This window comes from Leguminivora glycinivorella, chromosome 4 (assembly GCF_023078275.1).
Source record: "Leguminivora glycinivorella isolate SPB_JAAS2020 chromosome 4, LegGlyc_1.1, whole genome shotgun sequence".
NCBI classification, from domain to species: Eukaryota; Metazoa; Arthropoda; class Insecta; order Lepidoptera; family Tortricidae; genus Leguminivora; species Leguminivora glycinivorella.
Window position 1 is genome coordinate 5,180,989 of NC_062974.1, and position 23,782 is coordinate 5,204,770.

Below are 23,782 nucleotides of genomic sequence, written 5' to 3' on the forward strand. Positions count from 1 at the left end.
CACTATTTGTCAAGTGCGATAGGATCGCTTCGATGTGATTAAGTCTATCGAACTAGTGTGCTACGCCCACAGGTTCGTAATGTCTTAACATTAATCGTTAGATTAGACATATTCTGCGCGTCACGATAATGACACGATCATCACTGCCCCACATCGGTCGACAAGATGATGAATGCCGACTGAATTTTAACTGTAGCGTGGTTTTTTGTTTACAGGAATGGAAGGCGCCGAAATCAATAAATCCCTTCTCGCTCTCAAAGAGTGCATCAGGGCGCTCGGCATGAAGGGCAACCATTTACCGTTCCGAGCGTCGAAGCTAACACAAGTGCTGCGCGACAGCTTCATCGGCGACAAGTCGCGCACCTGCATGATCGCCATGGTGTCGCCCGCGCTCAACTCCTGCGAGCACTCGCTCAACACTCTGCGATACGCGGACAGGTAACACTACTGACGTATCCCTCTAGCTAGAGTATAGTGTGTTGACGACGTTCCGAGCGTCGAAGCTAACCAACTGACGATACCCATCTAGTGTATCAATTAGGCATAGTATTCATACATGGAAGCAGACGAGACAGCTGGCCACGTAATTCGAGAGTGTCCAGGGTCCAATCACCAGTGTTGTTCCCAGAAGTCGTCTGCCACTAGGGCAGATATCAGTTGCGAAAACCTAGCCGAGTAACTATAATTTAAGAGCTGCACAATACTGCCTGACGCAACTGAAGACTACTAAGTGACTTTAGACAGTTTGTCAGGTTGTGAGAAAAAAATGGGTATGAAAGAAGCTCAGTTTGTAGCAGAGAATGAAATTAATAAACGGTATTTCAAAGTCAATGCAACCTTGACGATAGGTTTACCTGCGATTTTCTTTGTGTTAGCTATTATATCGAGTTCAATAAAAGTTATGAAAAACTGATCGTGGTATGAAGCTTTTACCCGGTCTTGTCAATTATTCCACATATAATTGTGTCAATGTTTGACTCATTTTACTGACAATACAATGTATATTTCCAGAGTGAAAGAGCTGGGAACTTCGGATGCATCACGACAACGGGCGGAGTCCCCGGCCGCCGACGTGGAGATGGAGCCGGAACACGACGACCTCGCGCAGCTGCGGTCGCTCAACGTACGTCTTATATTATTTGTACGGCCCAGGATCACGGAAATGGCAATTATTGAACGGGAATATTTGCTTCGTAGGCAGGGTCACTAGTATTAATACATACTGACCTAATCGCATTATCAAATTTTCAATTCGCTCGTTAGTATGAAGACGCTCAAAAATCAAAATCAAAATAATTTATTCAGCAAATAGGCCACAGGGGCACTTTTACACGTCACATGTACATATTTAGAAAATATTTAAAATTGAGTTGAAATTACAATTGATACTATTATATACTAATTCTAAGTTCTAACTAAAGTTAACTCTATACAATTAATAAGAGATGTAGAAGGTCTCTAAATGTCGAATTACAACCAAGAACTACACTAAATATAAAAAGTACAAATACAAAAAAAAAAGTCTAAAATTACTTTAGAGGTGCAAATGACTCTAAATGTCACAACTACAGATAAAATGTATATCTACTTAATCTAATTCTCCTTAGAGATGTATATGGTCTCCATGAGTCAAAATCATATATTTAAAATATTCACTAAAAGAAAGGAACCAAACAACAACAAAGTGTCCTAATTTAATAAAAATTAGAATTAAAGTTACTAAGTTATAACAGCCCCAGTAAGCTTAAACAGACCGGTCTTCACAGACGGCACCCGTTCACGAGTATGACGCGTATCTCAGCCATCCGCTTATGCGTCGTCGTTGTTCAAAGCATGTGTAAGCATGTTCAACCTAACGAGCGATTTTTGGTCGGAGAAAGCGGATTCCGTTTTGGGGAGATCATAACCTCGTAAGGCCCACCATAGTTAGTTTTCCCATTTTGAATTTGATCGTTGTTCTATAAATAAATTGGTCAGATTTTAGTTTGTTTCAAAAATCAATGTACGAGTAACAATGGAAATTCTACTTTATTCGGTTTATGAAAGATTCAAATTAGATTGCAACAACTATGTACATTGGGCCGCACGAGGTTAGAAAGGTGTATTTTATACCCAGCAGTAATAATATCTATGACAAATTCAAAATCCCGATCTCTCTTTCTCGGCTTTCTGTTACGTAGTTTTTAGGGTTCCGTAGTCAACTAGGAACCCTTATAGTTTCGCCATGTCTGTCTGTCCGTCCGTCCGTCCGCGGATAATCTAAGTAACCGTAAGCACTAGAATGCTGAAATTTGGTACCAATATGTATATCAATCACGCCAACAAAGTGCAAAAATAAAAAATGGAAAAAAATGTTTTATTAGGGTACCCCCCCTACATGTAAAGTGGGGGCTGATTTTTTTTTTTCATTCCAACCCCAACGTGTGATATGTTGTTGGATAGGTATTTAAAAATGAATAAGGGTTTACTACGATCGTTTTTTGATAATATTCATATTTTCGGAAATAATCGCTCCTAAAGGAAAAAAAAGTGCGTCCCCCCCCTCTAACTTTTGAACCATATGTTTAAAAAATATGAAAAAAATCACAAAAGTAGAACTTTATAAAGACTTTCTAGGAAAATTGTTTTGAACTTGATAGGTTCAGTAGTTTTTGAGAAAAATACGGAAAACTACGGAACCCTACACTGAGCGTGGCCCGACACGCTCTTGGCCGGTTTTTTTATGTGAAATCTGCTGAAAAGGGCTAAATTTTCAACTACAAAATGATAGACGATGCTGTGCATCCCAGGCAACTCGACGGTGGTTTTACGGTATACAAAAAGTATAAGAAATACGCGCGCAGATTTTTTTGTATAATTATTTTCATAGGCGCGCGGCCCCTGTGCCCCCCAACTCGTACCTACACCTAACTCCAGATGGTTATGATCCAGGAGGGCGACATGTCGGCCGAGATGTACACCTTCCACGAGGCCATCTCCGAGCTGCAGCGCGCCGAGGACGAGGTGCTCGACAACCACAAGGCCATCTCCGACTACATGCAGCACGCGCAGCAGCGCTGTCTGCAGCTGCTGCAGCTCACCAGGGCCGTCGACTACGACCAGGACGGTAAGCGGTTCACTTGCTTTATCATACGTTAGGACACGTCAGCCATAGGGTTGCAAATAGAAAAAAAAAACGATTTTTTTTTCAGAGTTAAGAAAAAAAACATGAAAAAAAACCAAGCACCATGGTTTTTATTCTAAATATGTTTTTTTTTTTCAGATGAACAAATAATACGACAATAACAGTTTTTCGTGATTTGTAACGTTTCAATAACAATAACGTACATTTTAATTCGATAAACATTCAGTATGCAAACGTTTATTGGGGAATTCAGCGTGGAGAGGCGGTGGTGTTGCCAACAGTAAATAGCGACAACTACTAACTACAGATTGTGTAAATATTAGTTTTATAGAATCAGAAATTAAAGTAATTAAATTAAATTCGTTTAATAGTTAACTTAAAGTCTAAAAAACCGTATAATAGTATTAACTTTTTTGAAAAATCTTGAGATTTTGTCCTTTAGAAAAAAAACATACTCCAGAAAAAAAAACTGTTTTTTTTTCATGTTTTTTTTTTCAAGTTAGAAAAAAAACCGTTTTTTTTTGCAACCCTAGTCAGGCATAGTCAATCGGTCAACCGTGCGACCGAGGTTGATCCACACAGCGACAGAGATAAGAGGGGGAAAGTCCTCGCGCGGCATCGGCTAATGTAGACATGCCTCGGCCGAGGAAAACGCTCACGCTGCCTCAGCTAAAGCACGTCCACATCGCCCGTTTGTTGCGCGTCGTTGCCTCGCTTCCCTGTGTGGTCACGTAACAGGCCTCTACAGTCCTGTTCCTTTACGCCACTCTCTTCAGATGTGATAGACTATACTTGTCATGTTGTGTACATAATAGATCAGAACTCTAGAACAGGGTTCACCAATTGGCGGGACGTGGTCTATGTGCTATATTAACCCTCGTTTGTGCTGCCGTCTGAAACGGACCGTGATGGTCAGTTTATTTTAAAACCCGAACCCCTGAAGTAACGAATTGGTGATCCCTGCTGTAAAGTCTTAAACAGTAAGCAGCTATCGCCTGCATTTACTAGTGGTGCGCATGACTGTCATTGAGATTACATCTGTTTGTGTCCTAACTCAATGTGTATTGTGCTTTATGTGTTGTATCTATTCCTGTGTATGTGTAAGCATGTGTAGTGCACGTGTGGTTGCAGAGCGCTCGTACTTGGCGCGCAAGCGGCTGCGGCCCACCAGTACGGGCTCGAGTCTCGGCCTTGGCGCGCGAAACCGACGGTTGAAGCTAGGTCTGAACTGTGCATCATAGGACTCATGCTCATTAACGAGACAGACGTTTGCGGACCCTTTGTTACTTAAAAAAATATATATCAAATAGTTGATGTTCGATTACGGTATCAAGATAATTGGATTTGTGATAGAAAGACAGAAAGACGGACAATGGTTCCTTTGTACATTTTTGGTGCAGAACCCTAAAAACAACAGTTGAAGACGTGTTCTTTTGTGTAATAGTGATTAGGATGGATTCCAAATATACTGTTAGATCAACTGAAATGTATTAAATTATGATGGTGGCCACCTACGGATTGATAAATATTTGCCGAAATTTCAAAATTGTAAGAGAATATTTTTGCATTTTTTGTAAATATTTCAAATAAAATAAAAATCCAGACAATTTATAGTCTTTCTTAAAACATAAAAAATCTAAATCGTCTGCAAACCGATGTCTGTTCATTGTCAAAATTTAACAAAATTCATTCGCGCGGTCATTGCTTCGGAGAGTAACGCCAACGCTGACGCTCATGCCGGTTATTTTAACGCTACATTTTTTATTTTATTGTAAAAACGAAGTATGTTAAAAAGAGTAGAAATTACAAAGTAGCAAAATTGTAGTGTCGTTACTTTCTAATCAATATGTGTGTGAAAACGGGACGACTCTACGATATTGCCACTTTTTAATTTTTGCTCTTTTTTGCTAAGCCTAACAAGTACCTAAGCATAACACTGTGGCAATGAAAAATATTGAAGACAAAAAATTTGCATAAATAAATATGCAAGTGTAAAAAATAAACGCAAATTCGTTAGTATAGCCGTATTATCATATTATTGTTGTTTTTATTGTAGTAAGCTTAGTTTTGTACGCTTACTTACATTGGACTCAGCTAAAGACTGTATCGTTAAGTATGAAGACAACTTTGAGTAGCCGTATTTATTTGCAATTATTTTTTTTTCTTATAAAAAGACATGGGCTTAATAAGGCACATAATAAGGTACACATTTTGTCCTAGAAACTCGACGTAAAGCATATGGTTTAGACAATATTGACTTAATCCTCCCGAGTACCAATTACGATTCCGGACAAATGCTACTAGAAAATTCACAAAGTGCGTAAAAGACGATACGATTGTGAAAAAAAATTGTACGGTGCGAACCTCAACGACACATGATCCACAAAGCAGAATATCTGGACATAGTCTAGCCACTCTTATTTTAAAAATATAAAGTTCAGGATCTGTGTATGGCGGTCATTTAGAGAATGTGGCATGGTGCTTACTCTAACTCCGACTTTGATGTCGAATTTGACTATCATACACTGTTTATATCGATCTGGTTTAGGCACTGTTCAAACACCACGAATATCAATTAGACTTTGGCCTATGGCTAGTTTTTTTATCTGTTTCTTTTATCCTGCTCTCATCAAAAATTTACGGCAATCCGGAACGTTGCTCAAAAATGCGTTTTTTTAAATTATATAAATTCACCGCATTCATTCTGCAAGTACCCAATTGAAAAACCACGAAGAGGACTCTTAAAGAATATATTTTAGCAGCATATTAACCTTTGTTTGTTGAAATCGTACAAAGAGTCATTGAAATATTCTCAAATTAAGCCAGATAGGGGTTGTCCGAAATGTATTTGCTAGACCTTAATGAAAGTACCATAAAGTCCCTAAAATAAAAAAAATATCAGACCTTCTTATATTAAATAGTGCTTACCAATATCTTCAGATCATACTCTCGGAACATAATATAGGTTTGTTTTGTCCTTATACTTAACGATACAGTCCTTAATCGTGCTTTATAACAAACAGTTTTTTCCGACGTGATATTTAAAATTAATTTTGATGGCAGTATGAAACAGTAATATTTGTAATAAATTTAATTTATAATCATAATCAATAACAGGGGTACATAGAGGAAAGTGCACAGATAACTGACTCTTTTGCATATAAATTACTGTGTATGTCAGTGATCTGTGCAGTCAACTTGGTTAATAACCGGTACTCTAATAAAATAATGTTAAAACTAAAATGTTAACATTAACACTTTCATTTCTAATTTATATTTATTTTTGAATTTTATATTTATAGTTCGGTACTTTCAAACATCAACTCCCATTATCGCTATATTATTGATTTAAACTCACTAGTTTGGTAATGTTTATATTCCAGCATACGCCACGCAGTGGGAGGAGCTGCTGAACGAGCAGCTGGCCGTGCTGGCGCAGTCGCGCGACCTGGTGGCCGAGTTCCGCGCCAAGATGCAGCAGGAGGAGCACATCAGCCGCCGCATGCAGCCGCCGCACCACTAGCTTACAACCTTCTGCCGTGCTACATCTTTCGCGGTCGTATGACTTAGCCGTTTGTACTGTACGGCCGAGGACTTTGATCACTGTAGCGTTTCGTACCTTGTATAGTGAGACTTGAAAATCGGAACTCATGATATATTTATTTGTCAGTCTATCGCTCGATTAAGCGATAGGGGAAAGGGCCAGATTATGTGAGGTCGATGTTGATAACTATTTTGATGTCACAGATTGAGTAAGAGTCGATTTAAACGTCATTTTTTAATCAAATTATGACGTTTATTAAACACGCGCAAAGTCTGCCCTATCAAAATCGTTGTCGACGTGTGCCGGTTTTCTTCGAGAGCGACTTGGTTCTCGCCATACGAAACATAGTATAAAATAATAGCTTTCAAATTGGTTATCGCCGTATGAAAGTGCGAAATGGTACAAAGATCAAATTCCTTCACTGTATATAGGTCGTTAAAATATCCTTTGAATTCAAACTCTTGGGATATTTTGACGATTTAGCGACTTTTGGTAGCACAGAGTCGCGACGCCGGCGATCAGATCTGGTTGCATTAGTCGGAACAGTAATACTCTCAATGGACTTTGGTTTACGAATTATTAGGTGACTATTTGGACATTATATTGATTTAAACTAACACGATCTTCACTCATATTATTAAATTAAAACGGGACTTAATCGCAATCATGACAATAATCGCAATTGATGACAATCAAGTGCGGGTAGTTCGAAAAACTCGTACAGCTAGAAGATGTTGATACAACTCCCAGCCAGTCTACCCGTGACCACGGACGTAATGTCATGTCCGAAACGTCGGGTTAAATATAAAACGTAAGTTTTACGCGATTAAGTCCCGTTTTAATTTAATAATATTTGGACATTATTGCCATTATCGACACAGTTACCAAGTCCTTTGTAAACCTTATTGTTATAAAGAAATAGCTGTTAAGGATTGCTGTCAATTCTGTGAAAGGAAGGTAGATTTTTCTATCATTGAAAGATTCGTTGATTTTAAACATTTTTTTCTCTGCAAAATATTTCAGGAAACGCTAAAATGGCTAATATAAGACTGAGCGAGACAAAAGCGATACTACAGCTTTTATGTTGTTTCTTTTTTTTAATTTAATACTTGCGGTCTCCTTATAGTTCCGCTCGTTTTCTTTGTTGGACTGAAATTTATATTTTTTTACTTTCCGTAATATTGCCACGCATATTAATTATTGACTGATTTTTTTTATTATATGAAAGGTAACATAATTCAATGAAAAAGCCTTAAAACTTAATGTGAACTCCTATCATAATCCATATTTTCAAAATACTCACCGAGTCTATTCTTCATTTCACAGCATAGAGTTCCATGGACATAATATCAAAATTCATTATCAGTTTTATGACTTCAAGGTCGTTTTTGGTTACCAAATTATGACAGATAACAAAACGCAGTTTGTAAAATCGTGCAAACGAAGCCTATGTCTCTCAGTATATAGTTGTAACTGTGTCTGATCTCCCCGCGTTGCGCCGGCGCCGCGGGCTTCCGTCGCATCGTGTATCTTGTCTATACTCGCTGGCCGATACCAGAATTTCCGACGTTTGACAGCTTGTTATACTGTGTATTTTTTTACTATATTTTTATGTGTGTTTTCATGTAAAGTTTAGACATAATTTAAACTTAATTTAATTTGATTTGAAAACTGACCTGAATTCCAGCTGTCAAACTGATCGGGCGCTCAGTTATCGTCCCTGATCTTACCGTTATGTAAGTAGCTGGCCTGTTTATCTTCCATTTCATTTCCGGATGTCGAGTACAGGAATCTTCTGAGTTTCAAAATCGAATCTCCGTCAATTATTCTCTCCTTTTCATTCGCACTTAGTGTGAGTGAGAGTTTGAGTAGATTCGACTTTGGATAGCATATCTATCGCTTATTTTCTAAACGAAATGTAGACCGCAGTAAAGTTGGTATTACAATGCTTTAGATTAGAAGATAAGCGGAAGTATGCAAGTTAATGTACAATGACATTGTCGTAACGGATGCCGTCGCGTTGAAATGATAGACTGTTTACTGTAAGTGTTGAGCACAAACTGGCGAACAACAAACGCGCTGTGTATATATGATATCGATAAGACTCGCGATCTAGTGTATATTGTATAGTTATCTACAAAACTTGCTAAGTCATCATCTCATTCAATCGCAGCTTTTGTAGATTTAAATCCACTAGGTTTGGAGTCTAGGGATCTATTCCGAGATACGAATACAGTTTTAATCCCTATAGCAGATTCCCTGGTGCGTTCATGGAAAATGTTTCCTCTTAACATAAGTTACTTACTCATTGCATTTAACTCATCTAATGGCCTATCTCTTAAGAGTCTTACTAGAGAATTCTTTTTTAACACCTAAATTACGATATGATTTTTTCAAAAACTACCTATTTTCATTTTATTTATTTATTTTCTAATTATATAATAAAGTCCAATGAAATGTATATATTTTGTGAGATTAAAACGTGCTAAAAAGAATTCTCTATAAGAGGAAAGAATGTAGATATATTCGTATAAAAATGTGAGATTGGGTGAGTACAAAGACCGGCGTGCCCTGTTGTTGTTTTGCATGACGTTTCCGATTGAAATTATAGTGACGATTAGTTGCCAGGACTTGATCTAAAACTTTTTTTTTTACTTAATTTGGTGCGTTCGAAGGCTGGTGCTTAGTCAATACGAATGTTTATTCTTTTAAATTTCGCTTTCGAGATCAAGTTCAAATATTACATTGTCAGAGTGAAAATGAATATAATACCAGCTCAAATGTTATATAGGAGCCGAGACTACTTATACGGTATACGTTAAATGTGCTGCCTTATACTGCTTGTTATTAATCGTTGTTTAAAGTTAATTATATTCATATCATTGTCATTGTGTTTCGCTCATACCACGACATAAGCACCCATAGGTGGTATGTATTCGAGAGAGGCATTTTAGAGTGAGAAGTAACCTAAAATAATGAAACTGTAAACAGAGATGCCTTATTTTTGGCGTATTTTGTTTAATTCATTGTAACATAAATTAAAACTCCGCTATGTAAGACTGGTCTCAAAGAACCACGTAAAAAGATATGTACAAAGCAATAATAGATTCAAGAATCAGTATTTTGTCGGTCTAATCTTACTTTCGTGGTTCTAAACAGTGTTGTACTAGTACTATATTAATTGTGCCTAACAAATGAACTAAAATCCATATGCAATGTGGGATCGACGTGTAAATGGTTGTGTACAGAATTTAGTGTTAAAATTCATTCCGTTGATTTTTTGGCGTTCCGATTGGGGTGTCACCACTCGTTATGACGACGGTACCGTAGGTGTATTTTGTATGCGTGCGATGGGAATGTAGTTATGGAATCAGGGTAAAACTCCTTGGAGCTCTGGTCGATTGGATTCTCAATATTATATAACTATCCGCTCTTTCGCACATGTCAAATGTTCCAATTAAGGTATCCCCCTCAACAGAAAATGCTAATTATTCCACCTTTAATGGATCCATGGAGTTTTACCTTGATATTGTTTGAATTAGTGTTTACACTAACTTGTTAGATGCCCGATATCTTACTCAAAGGGCGACTCGGTTACGTTGAGTCCTGCAGGTTGCCATGGCAACCTGTCGGACGCCACACGGCACGGACGACTAGCGGCCCTTGGCGGATCTGGCCCTAGCCACGTTAGGACCTAGCTTCAACCGGGCGAGGCAGGTTTAAAGGAATTACTCAACATGAGCCGATGATAAAATAAATTCTACACACAGATTTCTCTTTTTCTATTTAACTGTAATTTATTTTTACATGTATAAAATACGCTCTGGTGTCATAAAAAGCGTAAAATATAGTTTTGTTAAAAAAAGAGTAAAACTGGGCTCGTATGTTTAGAAATCAGGTTTTTCTTTTGTTTGTGAGCGGATATGTCAAAATTGTTTACATTTTAGCATTGCCTGCGTCCATTGTCCATGAATCGTAGACTATGTTTTTGGTTTCTTACCACGGGTGCTACTTCGCTTGGAGCGGGCTCCTGTACGGAGGAACTACAGCGAACATCATCCATCTCCCTCTTTTGAATTGTAGGTGATTTTGGAATTTGGATGTTCGCGGTAGGTCACCCGAAGGCTGTTGATGTCGAATGTCAGCCATATTTATTGCTACGTGTGTGTAAGGATTGATTACTCCTCCGTCACGGTTGTCGGCAGCTTGCCGGCCGTCATCCTATAGCTTAACGTATTAGATAGTGCTTATTAATAAATAAAAAAACTAAATCAGTACTCTGTATCAGAGTCACTGCGTTGCGGCGATTTGATTGTACTGAACGAAATCTCTCTTTATTATTATTATACATGTTTTAATTATTATTAATTGTAATATTTGCGTTGACTGTTCGCCGGCGGCGGGCTACGACGAGGCAGCCGCCTGAGCAATGCTTTATTGTAATAAACATATTTTAACATCGCACATTATAATAAATTAATCGAAATTGAAAGCAGCTGTTTTATTTTTCTTGTTTTAAAAATCTACGTCGTAGGTAACATGAATACAAAATCTGAATTTACAAGTTTTTGTACCCCCAGCGGGTGTAGCACACTAGTGTGATAAACCTTATCGCGTCGGTGCGTCCCTATCGCACTTACAAATAGTGCGAAAAGGACGGTCTGACGTGGTAGGCTTTATCACGCGACGGTGCTTGCCCACATGGAAGCCCCGGAGTTACAAACGATTCTTATGAGAATCTCGTCTCATGTAGTTCCAATCGCAGAGGTTCCAAATTATGGAGAAATGAAATAAAATTCTCGACTTCTTACAATAATTTATTAAGAAACGTACTTAGTAATTTGTACTGGTATCATGAAAATGCTTTAAATTAAATAAAAATGAATTATTTAATAGGAAGACAATTTTAGAACCTGGAAAATACCGAAAATGATAATGTCATGGAAAAATAAGACTAAACAAGAGCAGTTTTTAGTGTCAGAAGGAAAAGCACCACTGGCTTGCCGATTGCTATTAATTCTTCAGGCTGTCCCATAAGGCACTGGTCCCACCGCGAGCTAGTAAACTATGAGCTATCGGCTATAAAAACGAACAAAAGATAAACACTCCCGTGCAAATAAAAGAGACACGGCGATGTTTATAGTTACTTGCCCAGCGGTGAGCTATCCTAGCTTATCATAGCTTACTAGCTCGCGGTGGGACCAGTGCCTATAGGGCACGTCACAGTGACCTTGGAGGTGAGATGGAACAGGCTATGAGGTACCAAATCAATTATATGTATAACAAATAGGTTCGTTTACCTACCTAAGTACCCAAAACGATGTGAAATGCACAGTAATTGTTCAAAATTTGATTTCCATCTGAATGTGAAGCACGTGTCCTTAGGGACCGGCCACATCAGAGCGTCGCGTGTCTCGGGGCGCGCAACGCCACCTGAGTGTAATTCAAAAAACGTCTCCTCAGTACATTTTGTATAGGAAGGACGTAAGACGCGCCGCCAAGTGGCGCGGCGCACGCCACGCCGCCGCCACGCCACCTGGGACGCGTCTTACGTCCTTCCTATACAAAATGTACTGAGGAGACGTTTTTTGAATTACACTCAGGTGGCGTGGCGCGGACGTCCGTTGCGCGCCCCGAGACACGCGACGCTTAAGTGGGAACGCTGGCTAATGATAAGTTGAGATAACATTTCGAAGTCTCTTTACGTAAAGTCAGCAAAACTATCTGTGGATGAATCAACTTGTTTGGTGTCCAACGGGCAAGGGTGATAGGAGTATGTTCCGAAATCCAACTACAGCAATATCTATCTTAGGTATACCTATGAGTAATTCCCGAAAAGTTTGTACATTTGGATCACGTCTCCGATTTTGATAAAAATTGGTAGGCCCATGATGCTGAGCAATTGTCAAAATCGAAGACGTGAAAATGTACAAACTTTTCGGGAATTACTGACCTAGGCTTACACATGTCTATGCATTGGTAATACCCAATTAATGATCTCTCAAACTGAGGGTTGAAGAGGTATTTTCCCCTGGACATTATCTTTAAAAAGTTGTTCAGAGCCTTTATTTCTATACAATAATGTGAATATTTAGACATTTCAGACTATTTTTTGCTGACTGTTTAAGAAGGCCTAAAATATTTTCAAGAAATATCACACAATTGATACATAATGGGAATAAATAAGGAACCTAATAAATATGAACGGTATCACAGAAGAAAGATCGCACTAGAACAGACGTGATGTGTTATTTCTTATCAAATAAAATAAAACTCTTTGGTCAAAATAAAAATAACTTAAATAGTAAGTATAGCAGGATAATCAAAAGTTTGTAAGGGTGTGGCAATATCGGCACTACTGAGAAATAAACTGATATCGTAAATGTTGCGTTTCATCTAGCAAAACGTGGGACTCCCATACAAATGGACAGGTGTATTTATCACAATTGAAACTAAATTTTTAGTGGTAGAGTGAGAAATGAGTTTTTTTTTCTAAGTAGTAATAATATTAAAAATGCGTATTCAACTTTTTAATTGGAGTAAAATTGCAAGACTGGAAACTAAAAGACTAACGTCATCAAATTGAGTAAGTAGGTAAAGTACAGATGTAGTGCCCAAAGATTTGCCTTCGTATCGTTACGGAAACGTACGAACGTGTCATGCTATTTCAGTCAGTCTCAGTGCAAGATGTACTGACATTGACTGAACTAGCATGACAAATACGAACGTATCCGGAAAAATACGAAGGAAATCCTTTTCGCACTACATCTGTATACCTGTACTTATTATCACAATTATAGAATCGTAAAAGTAACTGACCATATAACAAAATGTAATTAAAATATTGGATCACGCTCTACCTTGAGCAACCTCAAAATACTGTGCGTTAAATAATTTATTCACTAATATACGATAATTTTTAACAACCAATAAAAATGTTCACTTAACTTACTACCTAAATGCTGTGTCGTTCACGAATTTAACAAGTACATAATTTATACAATTTACAATAATTTATTTACAGTAGAACCCGCCAGCAGGTTCGTTTTGGAAGCGTCACACGAGTCAGGCCCGATTTAGATGGCTTGCGAACTATCATGCGATTTTAGTTACATGGCGGGCTGTTGAGGTTACATACAATTTCGCACAGCCACAGTATAATAAAGAGTACTATCGTACAGTATGGCCACTCCCGCTCCCCGCTGAAAGTGTCGTCCTACCCCTCTCGGTTACCTCACAGTTACCGCCTGTCAAAAACGCGAACAGTCGACCTGTCATATCTCACTCATACAAGCATAGTACGCGTTCACCTACACCAGCTTAGAATGTGCTAAGAACGCGCCTCTTTCATATATTTGATCGCCAGTCCGAGATGTGGCACAGCCATCAAATACCGCAATGTAATAAAACTCGTATGCGAGTTCTCTTACCGTCTAAATGGGCCCTAATACATAAATAAAATTATTATGAAACTTTCAATATAAAATGTGACACAGACAGCATCAATAGCGTGCAACGACCTATATGGTCACTAAATACCAACGACCAATAATGTCTAGGTATACTCTAGTTAAATGTATCTACATCAGCACGGGAAGCATGGTGGCGCGATAGACGATAAAATAGCAGGCCGTCCATATCGCACTATTTGTAAGTGCGATAGGGACGGCTTGATATTTTATCGTCTATCGCACGACCATGCTTCCGTGCAGGCGGTTTAGTACAACTTACGGTCTCGCACGCGAGTACATACCAGTACATCAAGTGTGACTTCAAGTATGGACCCGCGGGCGAGACCGCAAGTTGTGCTAGACCGCCAGATCGAACACTCAAAACAAGAGCACTACACAAATAAGATTAAAAGGCACAAATGGCCTGACTTAAACAGGAATTTATAAAGAACAATCTCGGTCACAATAGACAAAGAATAACTGAATTACCTAGTCTAATTTCAACTGAGCAAGGGTAAACAGTCGGTATTTTGCCTTTTAATACATCAACATGTACATGCAGCCTTCGGTTCCGTTTCATCTACCTACTCCACGCGATCGAGATAGTAAGGTTCAATTTTTTTTTACAGATGTCGCCAGCATAGGATTTTCTGTTAATCTAATACTTCCGTATTTTCTGGAAATCCATGCGACACGAAATCTCATCGCAAGAAAAACCCATGCTAGCATCATCAATCGAATTTTTGACAGTAGCAACTGCGAACCATATCGTATTGATCACTCCCCGCTTCTCTTGTACATGTAATCAATTAAAAAGTTTCCACCATACTTTGAATAGCTATGAATGCGTATAATGCTATGTTTGTATGCGGTCACAGCGGGTCTTCCATCTCGAGTTCGCCGGCCAGGATGTGTTGGTCGCCGATGGCGGGCACCATGTGGGAGTACTCGCTCGTCGCCCACAGGTACAAGTTCAGCGTGCGCTCCGTGCATTGCGCTATGAATCTGAAACATTACGTTACAATTTAAGTTTTACTATATGAATAACCTAACCTAACCTAACCACAAAATTAAAATTTTGAAAAAACCCCCGACCGCGACCTAGTGGACCGATTTTCATGAAACATGGCTAAGAACACTCCCGACTAACTCAGCTTTCAGACAAAAAAAACTAAATCAAAATCGGTTCATCCGTTCGAGAGCTACGATGCCACAGACAGACACACACACAGACAGACAGACAAACAGACAAACAGACAGACAGACAGACATACATACAGACAGACACGTCAAACTTATAACACCCCTTCGTTTTTGCGTTCTTCTTTCAACTCCTTATTTGCCAAGAGTGGCACAGAAACTTGAGTAGTTTCTTGTGCTCTGCCTACCCCTTTATAGGATACAGGCGTGACTGTATGTATGTATGTATATGAAAAACACTCAGAAATGGCCAGACATTGTCTAGAAGTGCTAAGATCTACTATAATATCCTTTTTAGTTTTAGTGCAGCTTGCAATATGCATCGGCACGATATAAATTGCGTGTGCTAAATATGAGTAGGTTTATTGAGAAGTATTAGGTAATCCTCATTAGTTATATTGAAATATTGGTTTACGGGAATTACGGGACAAGTATAGTATGTAGCAGCAGCGGCTGATCCATACAAGCCGATTCCCACCGGCTTGCCTAAAATTGATTACTAGTAAAGTACCTAATGTAAGGGTTGGTTTCTTTTTGCTCATGAGTGTTGCCTAGCAGAAATTTTCACCAGCCGCCACTGGTATGTAGCACCTATAAAATGTATTCAGCGTGTACAGATTTGAAATCAACAGACGAGTGAGAAAGACTAAAGTATATGAAAATAACTAGCAGTTCTCATAAAACGGCTCCACCGTATGTCTTACCGGACAAAAGGCCGCACGTCGCCTTCATTAGCCGTCTGTAGATGCTGGTAGTATAAGTGCCTATGTTGTTTAGGCACGATGACAGGCGGGAAGCCCGCTTGCATGAGCAGTAGGTTCATAAGCAGACGCGATGTCCGTCCGTTGCCGTCGATGAAGGGGTGGATGTGGACCAGCTTGTAGTGCGCTAGGGCTGCGTACCTGAAAATGTATTTTATTGTTTTTATAACCGCGGGTTTTCAAAAATGGGAAGAAAATTCAACAGGGTTCCTGGGTTCATTGAAGTTTAACACTTTTACTCTGTATTTAAGTCCTGTTTTTACTAAATAATAGAGGGGTCAGTTTCATTGTTATTTTTTTGTGTAATACGAGGCAAAGGTCCACCTGATGATAAGCGATCACTGCCGCCGTGGACACCCAAACACCAGAATTTATTAATTGACCTTGAAGTACCTATTACATGAAAATATTTGCGATATCTTGGCTAACCATATAAGTAAAAATTAAAAAAAATATTTTATACCAATTGGAATTTCATGAATGGACTCTACTCAACATTGGACACACTTTGTTTTGATAAACTTTATCAACAAACAACAAATGATTTAGGTATCAGCTTACTTAGCTCGTTAACAGTATTGTTTTTTTTTTTTCTTTTAACATACCCAAAAATAAGATACCTAAATGTAAATTGTTAAACATGTGGTATTTAGCATTTACGCCATTTACTAAAGCCACTGGTACTTCCTAGTTCTGACAAACTAAAGAGGATATAATACTCGTATTATAGTGAGTTACTGTCAAAGTAAAATGTGTAATCACTGTGCATAGACTGCCATCTCTCGACACAAGCTTAAAACTTTTAAACCTCAGTTTTGACAATTTGGCCCATATTCAAAGCTTGATATGTTTTAAAATGTCAAATCAGGGTGTCCACCAGGGATGTAACGGATGTGGTTTTAACGGAACCGGAAGCGGAAGCGGAAGTTTTGAATTTAGTTTAACGGAAGCAGAAGCGGAACCGGAATCAGAAGCGGAAGTTATAGATGTTAAAAACGAAATGAAAAAATACCACATAGGTATAACATAAACCAAAACTAATTAAATTACCTAGAACTTTTAGGTGTTTACTGTTCAGCCTGTAATCAGCAGTGTGTAATCAGCCTTTAGGCCCACTTAGGTTTTAAAAACGAAAAGAAAAGTAACCTGATATTTTATCTTAAGTATATCATTCATTACAATCCAAAAATTTAAATCACCTTGAACTTTAAGATTGTTTGTTGTTTAGGTAATCACTAAAAATCACATAAGAATCCTTTTAAACCTTTATTATGCCGTAAAAGGTTTTAGAAACGAAAAGAAAACTTACTCGTAGGTAGTATAATACAATCCAAAACTAACCAGTAAAAATTATATGTGTAATTGTTAGCACACAATTAAATTTTTAAATTAAATGGAGTGATTGTAAAAGAAGTAAACTGTATTTAATAAACAAATCTAAGGGGAGCTTCTAAGGGGATCGTAGATAAGCCCTGCACCACTGAATAGTTGTTCACTCGCTACTAACTAGGTGGACAGGACAAATATTGGCGCGCAATGGAATGAAGCGATTAATGTTTAGTATCGCAGCACGTGGCAAGCGGAGAGATGAGCGAATGATAGGTATAGACCTGTTGGTCTTTGATGTACGCCGCTCATGTCCCACCGTCGCGCTAGCTTCAGATATCCGTTATAACTTCCGTTTGAAAAATAACAGAACCGGAACAGAAGCGGATGTGTAAAACAAAACGGAAGTTCCGCAGTAACGGAAGCAGAAGCAGAACTCCGTTACATCCCTGGTGTCCACTACTAAACCCAAAAAAAATTCCCTGACTTTTCCCTGACTTTCCATGACCATTTAAGAAAATTTCCCTGACCAAATTTTCATTCAACTATTACCACTTTTGCTTAGAGTTGCAAAAAAACGGTTGTTTTTTTTTCTGTCTTGAAAAAAAAAACCTGAAAAAAATAAGTTTTTACCGTACCTCAAAAAGGAAAAACGGAATCCTTATAGGATCACTCGTGCGTCTGTCTGTCCGTCTGTCACAGGTTTTTTTTTTCTGGAATATGTTTGTTTTCTAAAGTACGAAATAGTAAAATTTGCAAGGCAGTTCATACTTTTATACCTACGGTTTTTTTATCTTTATGTTAAGTATTAAACTTTAATTTCTGGTTTTATAAAACTAACATTAACGAAATCTGTAGTTGGTAGTAAAGTTATCGCCATTTTCTTTTGGCTATACCAGTGCCGGCCCGTACACTCTATCAGGGTAGAGTGAGTTTGAGTTTCGGCGCCCTTGGGCAGCCTAAGCTAGAAAAAACATCGCGAGCGCAGCGAGCGCGAAAATTTTTCCACTTTTATACGTCCCTGGGGCTGATAGTAGTTATTATGTACATAACATAGGTTATGAGCAAGTTGCGGAAACTTTCCAAAAAATCTTAAATTCATGAAACTTTCACGAAAAATAAAGGGAATTGAAATCGATGAAATGGAAAATACTAAACGCGAGCGAAGCGAGCGCGAAATTTCTTCTTTGTTGTCAGCGTCGGGATGCCCAGTTAGGTGTTTTGCCACTACATGCCTTTAGGTTTCCAAGTGTTTTGAAGTTCTCTCATCGTCACGCTTATTATCCTCCTATGCTCCTTTGACTCATACAAAATTGCGCCTCTATGTGACGTTATGCGCCATTGGCTTTATGAGGAACTCCGCTTTGGATTGTCTGATAGATACTTAAATTTGGACAGCAACGTAACTTTTGTCGTTTTCAGATCGCCCTAGCAAAAGCAAATTATGAATGTTATATATGGTGACATTGTGGTGCAACTTTCCAGTTAATCTGAATCACAAGAACTGAATTTATTCCCGACCCCCTTCGCCATTTTGGAATATGTGGGTAGGGCACGCAATGTAAAAAAAAAAACTGGATTTTTCCACATTTACAATTTTGGGCCGGATAAGGTCAGCTAGAGCATGAAGATATCTCTGACATCTCTCATTAGCAATCACTGGGATGGAGGCCAGGTACTATACATGTAATGAAAAGTCTAAAGTGACAATTTTAAGTTGCCTTAAAATCACTACCGGGAATCGATCTTTGCTGTCATGGATGTGGTCAACCCAAGAAATCATATTATTTTTTAATACTTTTTGATTTTTTTTCTTGGTGCCAAGTTTTTCCCTGACCTCCAAATTATTTCCCTGACTTTCCATGACCACTATGAGCTTCCCTGACTTTTCCCTGACTTTCCAGAAAGTGGACACCCTGCAAATATTAATATTAGCGCCATCTATTTAGCTGAGCGTACCTCAAAGGTGTAATGCCATCTAGGCCACCGTACCTTTTTCTGTATGGTACTGAGGTACGTTTTTTTCTTAGACTTTATCTGTCTATACAGAGTTATATATGTCTTTGTGACAAACATAACATATGATTTATTCATGTGGGAAATAAGATAACAATTTTGCTATGCTGATAACAAAATACTACATCAACTCGAAATAAACAACAGAATTTATTTTATAGGAGTTTATAATCAGTGACATAATATTTTGTTGTAATTTCTACCACACATAGGCAACATCGTAAGGTGACTAATTTACTATAAATAATATTGTCTACATCGATAAGTTTAGGTCAAGATTTGTTGAATAATTGCCAGCTGGCTAGTTCAGTGTTTGAGGTCAATACCATCCACAATGTCATACTTCTCAGATAGTTACATACCAAATGATCCCAATGATAGATGACACAAGATAGTACCTATTGAATATGAGGTTTGATTTATTTGTAAGAATGACAATGTATCATTGTAAGTCCCAGGCCAATTTTTCTGATTTTGAATTTGGAACTTTCTTTTATTTCTGTAAGAGTTCAAAACTCGAATTTAATTTGTACTTATACAAGTACGCGGGGACTTAGGAGGTTAAGTGAGTACCACCTGTACAATATCTCTATTGGCCAACCCCATATAAAATTTACAATATTCTAAAATGCTTGAATAATTTTCTTTAACAAGTCAGATTACAATGTTACGGAACACCAATTGCTAAGCAACAAAGTTAAGTGGAGTAAATAACTCACTGAACCATGATTGATGTCTTCATTATTTACAGTGATTACAGTCGAGTTGTTGTTTAATAGGAAAATATGATATTTCAGTCAGACATATTGTTTGAAGATTATTGCATACATTTAGTTTAGCATAACAGATGCAATGTGGGTGTAACCTTATAGCTTATTAAAAAATCAGAATGCTTATATTAGGAATATTATGATGCAATACATTGTAACACTTACCTCACTGGATGTAAGTCTAAGGCATCTTCAGAGTTCAGCCACTCTAAAAACTGTTGCATCAGTCTCTGTATCTCAGAGGGCCCGGGCGGGATGTGCCCCCCGACATACACCTGTGTGCGCCTGAACTGCCCTCCCTCCACCGGGTCCACATGTCCCAAAACCCTTTTGTGGATCTCCAGTATGTCCCCCATAGTCACATCCCTCAAGCGGTACAACAATGTTGAATTAATATACTTCATAGCTGCATCTAAACCTAAAATCTCATTATGCTCATCAATACTTTTGCCTGAAACAGCTATTCTAGTCTCTAATATACTCCTTGTTTGCTGTAATGTCATTGTGTTCCCTTCTATACCAACTGTGTGGTAAATGTGTTGAAAATAAGCCTCTTTCTTAGCTCTCCGCAAAGCAGAGTTGTTCTCGGGTATGGATGACAGTGCATCTCGTTTTTCGTCTATTTTCCTTAACATTTCTCTGTCTAAGTTTTCAACTATACTCGCTGTGCGTTGTCTGTTCATCAAAGCCCCTGTATGGTCTGGATAATTATTTAATGCTAATGTGTAGAGTTGGTCAGCTCTGACTACATCTTTTTTTGTGTCTTCTAGGAATTCCCCGTAGTGGTTTAAAACATCGGCGTGTTTAGGGGACAGTGCAAATGCGTGTTGGAAGAGTTTTAAGGCCTTGTCAGCTTTCCCATGTTTTTTCATCTCTAGAGCAGCTGCTAGGGACACCACAGCTTCGGCATCTCGAACGGTGTCCTTAGACTTGGCCGACGGCAGCGGCGTGTCCTCGGAAACCGTTTCCAGGTAGTTACCATACAACCCAATGGGTATAGGAAAGAATGGCTTGGAGTATTTTGCCTCATATGTAAGTAACTTGTGCAAAGAGACGACCACAGCCAACGTACACACCACAATAGACCATATCAACACCGTTCTAAACCTTTCTAAAATCATTTTAGTGTGTAATTCTTTTGTATCACTGCACTTCATTTCTTCGCACTTCGGCGCCCTACCTATGAATAACATGGCACTGAAATAAATATCTGCTGCAGAGTGATAAAATCTGTGAGTCAATCACTGGAAAGAATTTAGATTGCATCGTGTATTGCTAAAATTTTTAGAGAGCGCTAATAATGTGAAACCACGTAATTCCATGGTAGGCTTGTGTCGTTCACGAACTATGAACTGTTAGGAATAAAATCCCATCAATGACCGAAATGAACTGAATCTTTCCGTGGTCTGAGAATCGGTCTTTGCTCATTTAGTTCAGTATAGGATCGGCGAGCGCGAGCGGTTTGGATCGAGAACGAATGTGTGACTGCGCCGACCGAGAGCGAGAGCTACTTAGCAGAGCAACAAAAAAAGTCAAGTTTTCATATTAAACTTCGGTTACTTACAACCTTTCGGCCCGGAATGTTACTACCTGTGGACTATTCGTATAATTTTGACACTATTCGGTCCCATTCGTTCTGATCTTTCCGACCGCAGTGATCGCTGGTCTGGCTGAACTAAATGAGCAAAAGACCTAAAAGAGCGAACTAGTTCATGGGAGCGATTGAACGAGATCGGAGCGCTCCGATCAACGAACGAAACGGCACAAGCCTATTCCATGGTTTGATGACAGAGAAATGTTTTGACAGCGACAGCTGTTGACATCAAACCTATTCAAGCCTTATAAAAAATACTGAGCCAAGTAGAACACAGCGACCCGAATAGAGTACACTTATTTTTTTTTATAGCAGCAACACTGACGGACAACATGGCGGCATGTTTAGGCGGCATAAAAAAGTTATTTTGAGTTTTTCTTCTTTGAAACTTTTTACCTAGCAGTAATTTTAACTCTTTTTATTACTTTAACGTTATCTCAAGATGTTATATTGTAATATATTTATTTGAGCAGAAATATATTTACGTTTGTGGTTGTGGTAAGAGTTGCAGAGAAAACCTCGAGAAAACTACTGCTATTGAAGGTTTGTAGGTATGTCCTTGATATAGTCTCATTTTCGTTTAAATATGTTTTCCCCTCACTAGCTCGGAAACACGTGTTTTGTCCTTTAATACCAGCGGGTAAAAACGCATTTTATCCACTAGTGGGTAAAGTAATTTGACCTTGAATAAAGTCAAAATAACTGCTAAAATTGATAAAAGTTGGTGAATCTAGTAATAAAGATGACTTACCACCCGTGGAACTACTGCAAGCAGTGATAAACGCATTTTTTGCGTTGTAGTTTCCTCGCTATAGTGAGGGGAAAAGTTTTGTGTTACACTCGGGTGCAAATGTATTTTACTTCTCGTGTGTTAAAAAACTCGCAAGTTCAGGATTCTATTCTTGAATCACTCGCTTCGCTCGTGGTTCAACTATAGAATCCTTTCACTTGCTCGTTTTTCAATTCCACACTCGGCGTTAAAATACAACTTTGCCCCCTATACTAACTAACTATTTCTCTTCACTAAACGATAGACCTAATAGATATCTAAACTGTGGGCTATTATAAACTTGACTAACTTTGGTAGGGGAGTGTGGTTCTACTTGTTCTTAATTTTGTGGTAGGTAAGTATTGCGAATATTCCTAGTCGATCCCTATGGCGAAATATGATAATATGTTACAAATTTAGGAATGTAGAAATTGCAGAACATTCCCAAAAAGCGGAAACATTCTTTAGAATGTTCGCAGAACATTTCTGCAACATGAAATTTATTGTTTAAACGAGAGAATATACTTGAAATAAAGTTTCAATGGGCATAATATAAAACTATATGTTATTATACACATAATATTGTCTATTACAGTTATCTATTTTGTTGATAAGTGATAAGTTACCAATAAGTTGCTTAAATTCTCACTATACTTCAGGGAACATTTCGACTTTCAGACTTCACAGTTTTAGTCCTGATTTTTAGGGTTCCGTAGTCAACTAGGAACCCTTATAGTTTCGCCATGTCTGTCTGTCCGTCCGTCCGTCCGTCCGTCCGTCCGCGGATAATCTCAGTACCCGTTAGCACTAGAAAGCTGAAATTTGGTACCAATATGTACATCAATCACGCCAACAAAGTGCAAAAATAAAAAATGGAAAAAATGTTTTATTAGGGTACCCCCCCTACATGTAAAGTGGGGGCTGATATTTTTTTAAATTCCAACCCCAACGTGTGATATATTGTTGGATAGGTATTGAAAAATGAATAAGGGTTTACTAAGATCGTTTTTTGATGATATTAATATTTTCGGAAATAATCGCTCCTAAAGGAAAAAAAAGTGCGTCCCCCCCCCTCTAACTTTTGAACCATATGTTTAAAAAATATGAAAAAAATCACAAAAGTAGAACTTTATAAAGACTTTCTAGGAAAATTGTTTTGAACTTGATGGGTTTAGTAGTTTTTGAGAAAAATACGAAAAACTACGGAACCCTACACTGAGCGTGGCC

General features: G+C 38.3%; 2 protein-coding genes across 7 annotated transcripts in view; one reads left to right on the forward strand and one right to left on the reverse strand.

Moving 5' to 3' along the window:
* Positions 1 to 11,160, forward strand: part of LOC125225110 (kinesin-like protein Klp10A) — a 102,203-nt gene extending 91,043 nt beyond the window's left edge. For 3 of the 6 annotated variants that reach the window (XM_048128665.1, XM_048128670.1, XM_048128669.1), the window contains 5 exons: positions 216 to 438; positions 1,012 to 1,123; positions 2,917 to 3,106; positions 4,256 to 4,345; positions 6,508 to 11,160. In XM_048128665.1, the coding sequence (XP_047984622.1) occupies positions 216 to 438; positions 1,012 to 1,123; positions 2,917 to 3,106; positions 4,256 to 4,345; positions 6,508 to 6,647 (755 nt within the window). In that variant the 3' untranslated portion in view covers positions 6,648 to 11,160. The remainder of the gene's footprint in view (positions 1 to 215; positions 439 to 1,011; positions 1,124 to 2,916; positions 3,107 to 4,255; positions 4,346 to 6,507) is intronic. The other 3 variants (XM_048128666.1, XM_048128667.1, XM_048128668.1) reach the window with 3 other exon arrangements.
* A 2,886-nt stretch (positions 11,161 to 14,046) lies between these two features.
* LOC125225206 (protein adenylyltransferase Fic) lies at positions 14,047 to 21,541 on the reverse strand. The gene is made up of 3 exons (XM_048128807.1): positions 20,358 to 21,541; positions 16,024 to 16,221; positions 14,047 to 15,124 (listed from the first exon to the last, which is right to left on the reverse strand). The coding sequence occupies exons 1-3, from the start codon at positions 21,383 to 21,385 to the stop codon at positions 14,992 to 14,994; spliced, it is 1,359 nt and encodes a 452-aa protein (XP_047984764.1). The 5' UTR covers positions 21,386 to 21,541; the 3' UTR covers positions 14,047 to 14,991.
* Positions 21,542 to 23,782: the final 2,241 nt, after the last annotated feature.

What these genes read in the sequence shown, in the direction of transcription:
- LOC125225206 (XM_048128807.1), bottom strand. Translation starts at nt 21,385, where the DNA reads ATGTTATTCATAGGTAGGGCGCCGAAGTGCGAAGAAATGAAGTGCAGT. An exon ending in TTAGACTTACATCCAGTGAG is followed by an intron (nt 16,222 to 20,357) that starts GTAAGTGTTACA and finishes ATACATTTTCAG; the next exon opens with GTACGCAGCCCTAGCGCACT. An exon ending in GACGTGCGGCCTTTTGTCCG is followed by an intron (nt 15,125 to 16,023) that starts GTAAGACATACG and finishes GTAATGTTTCAG; the next exon opens with ATTCATAGCGCAATGCACGG.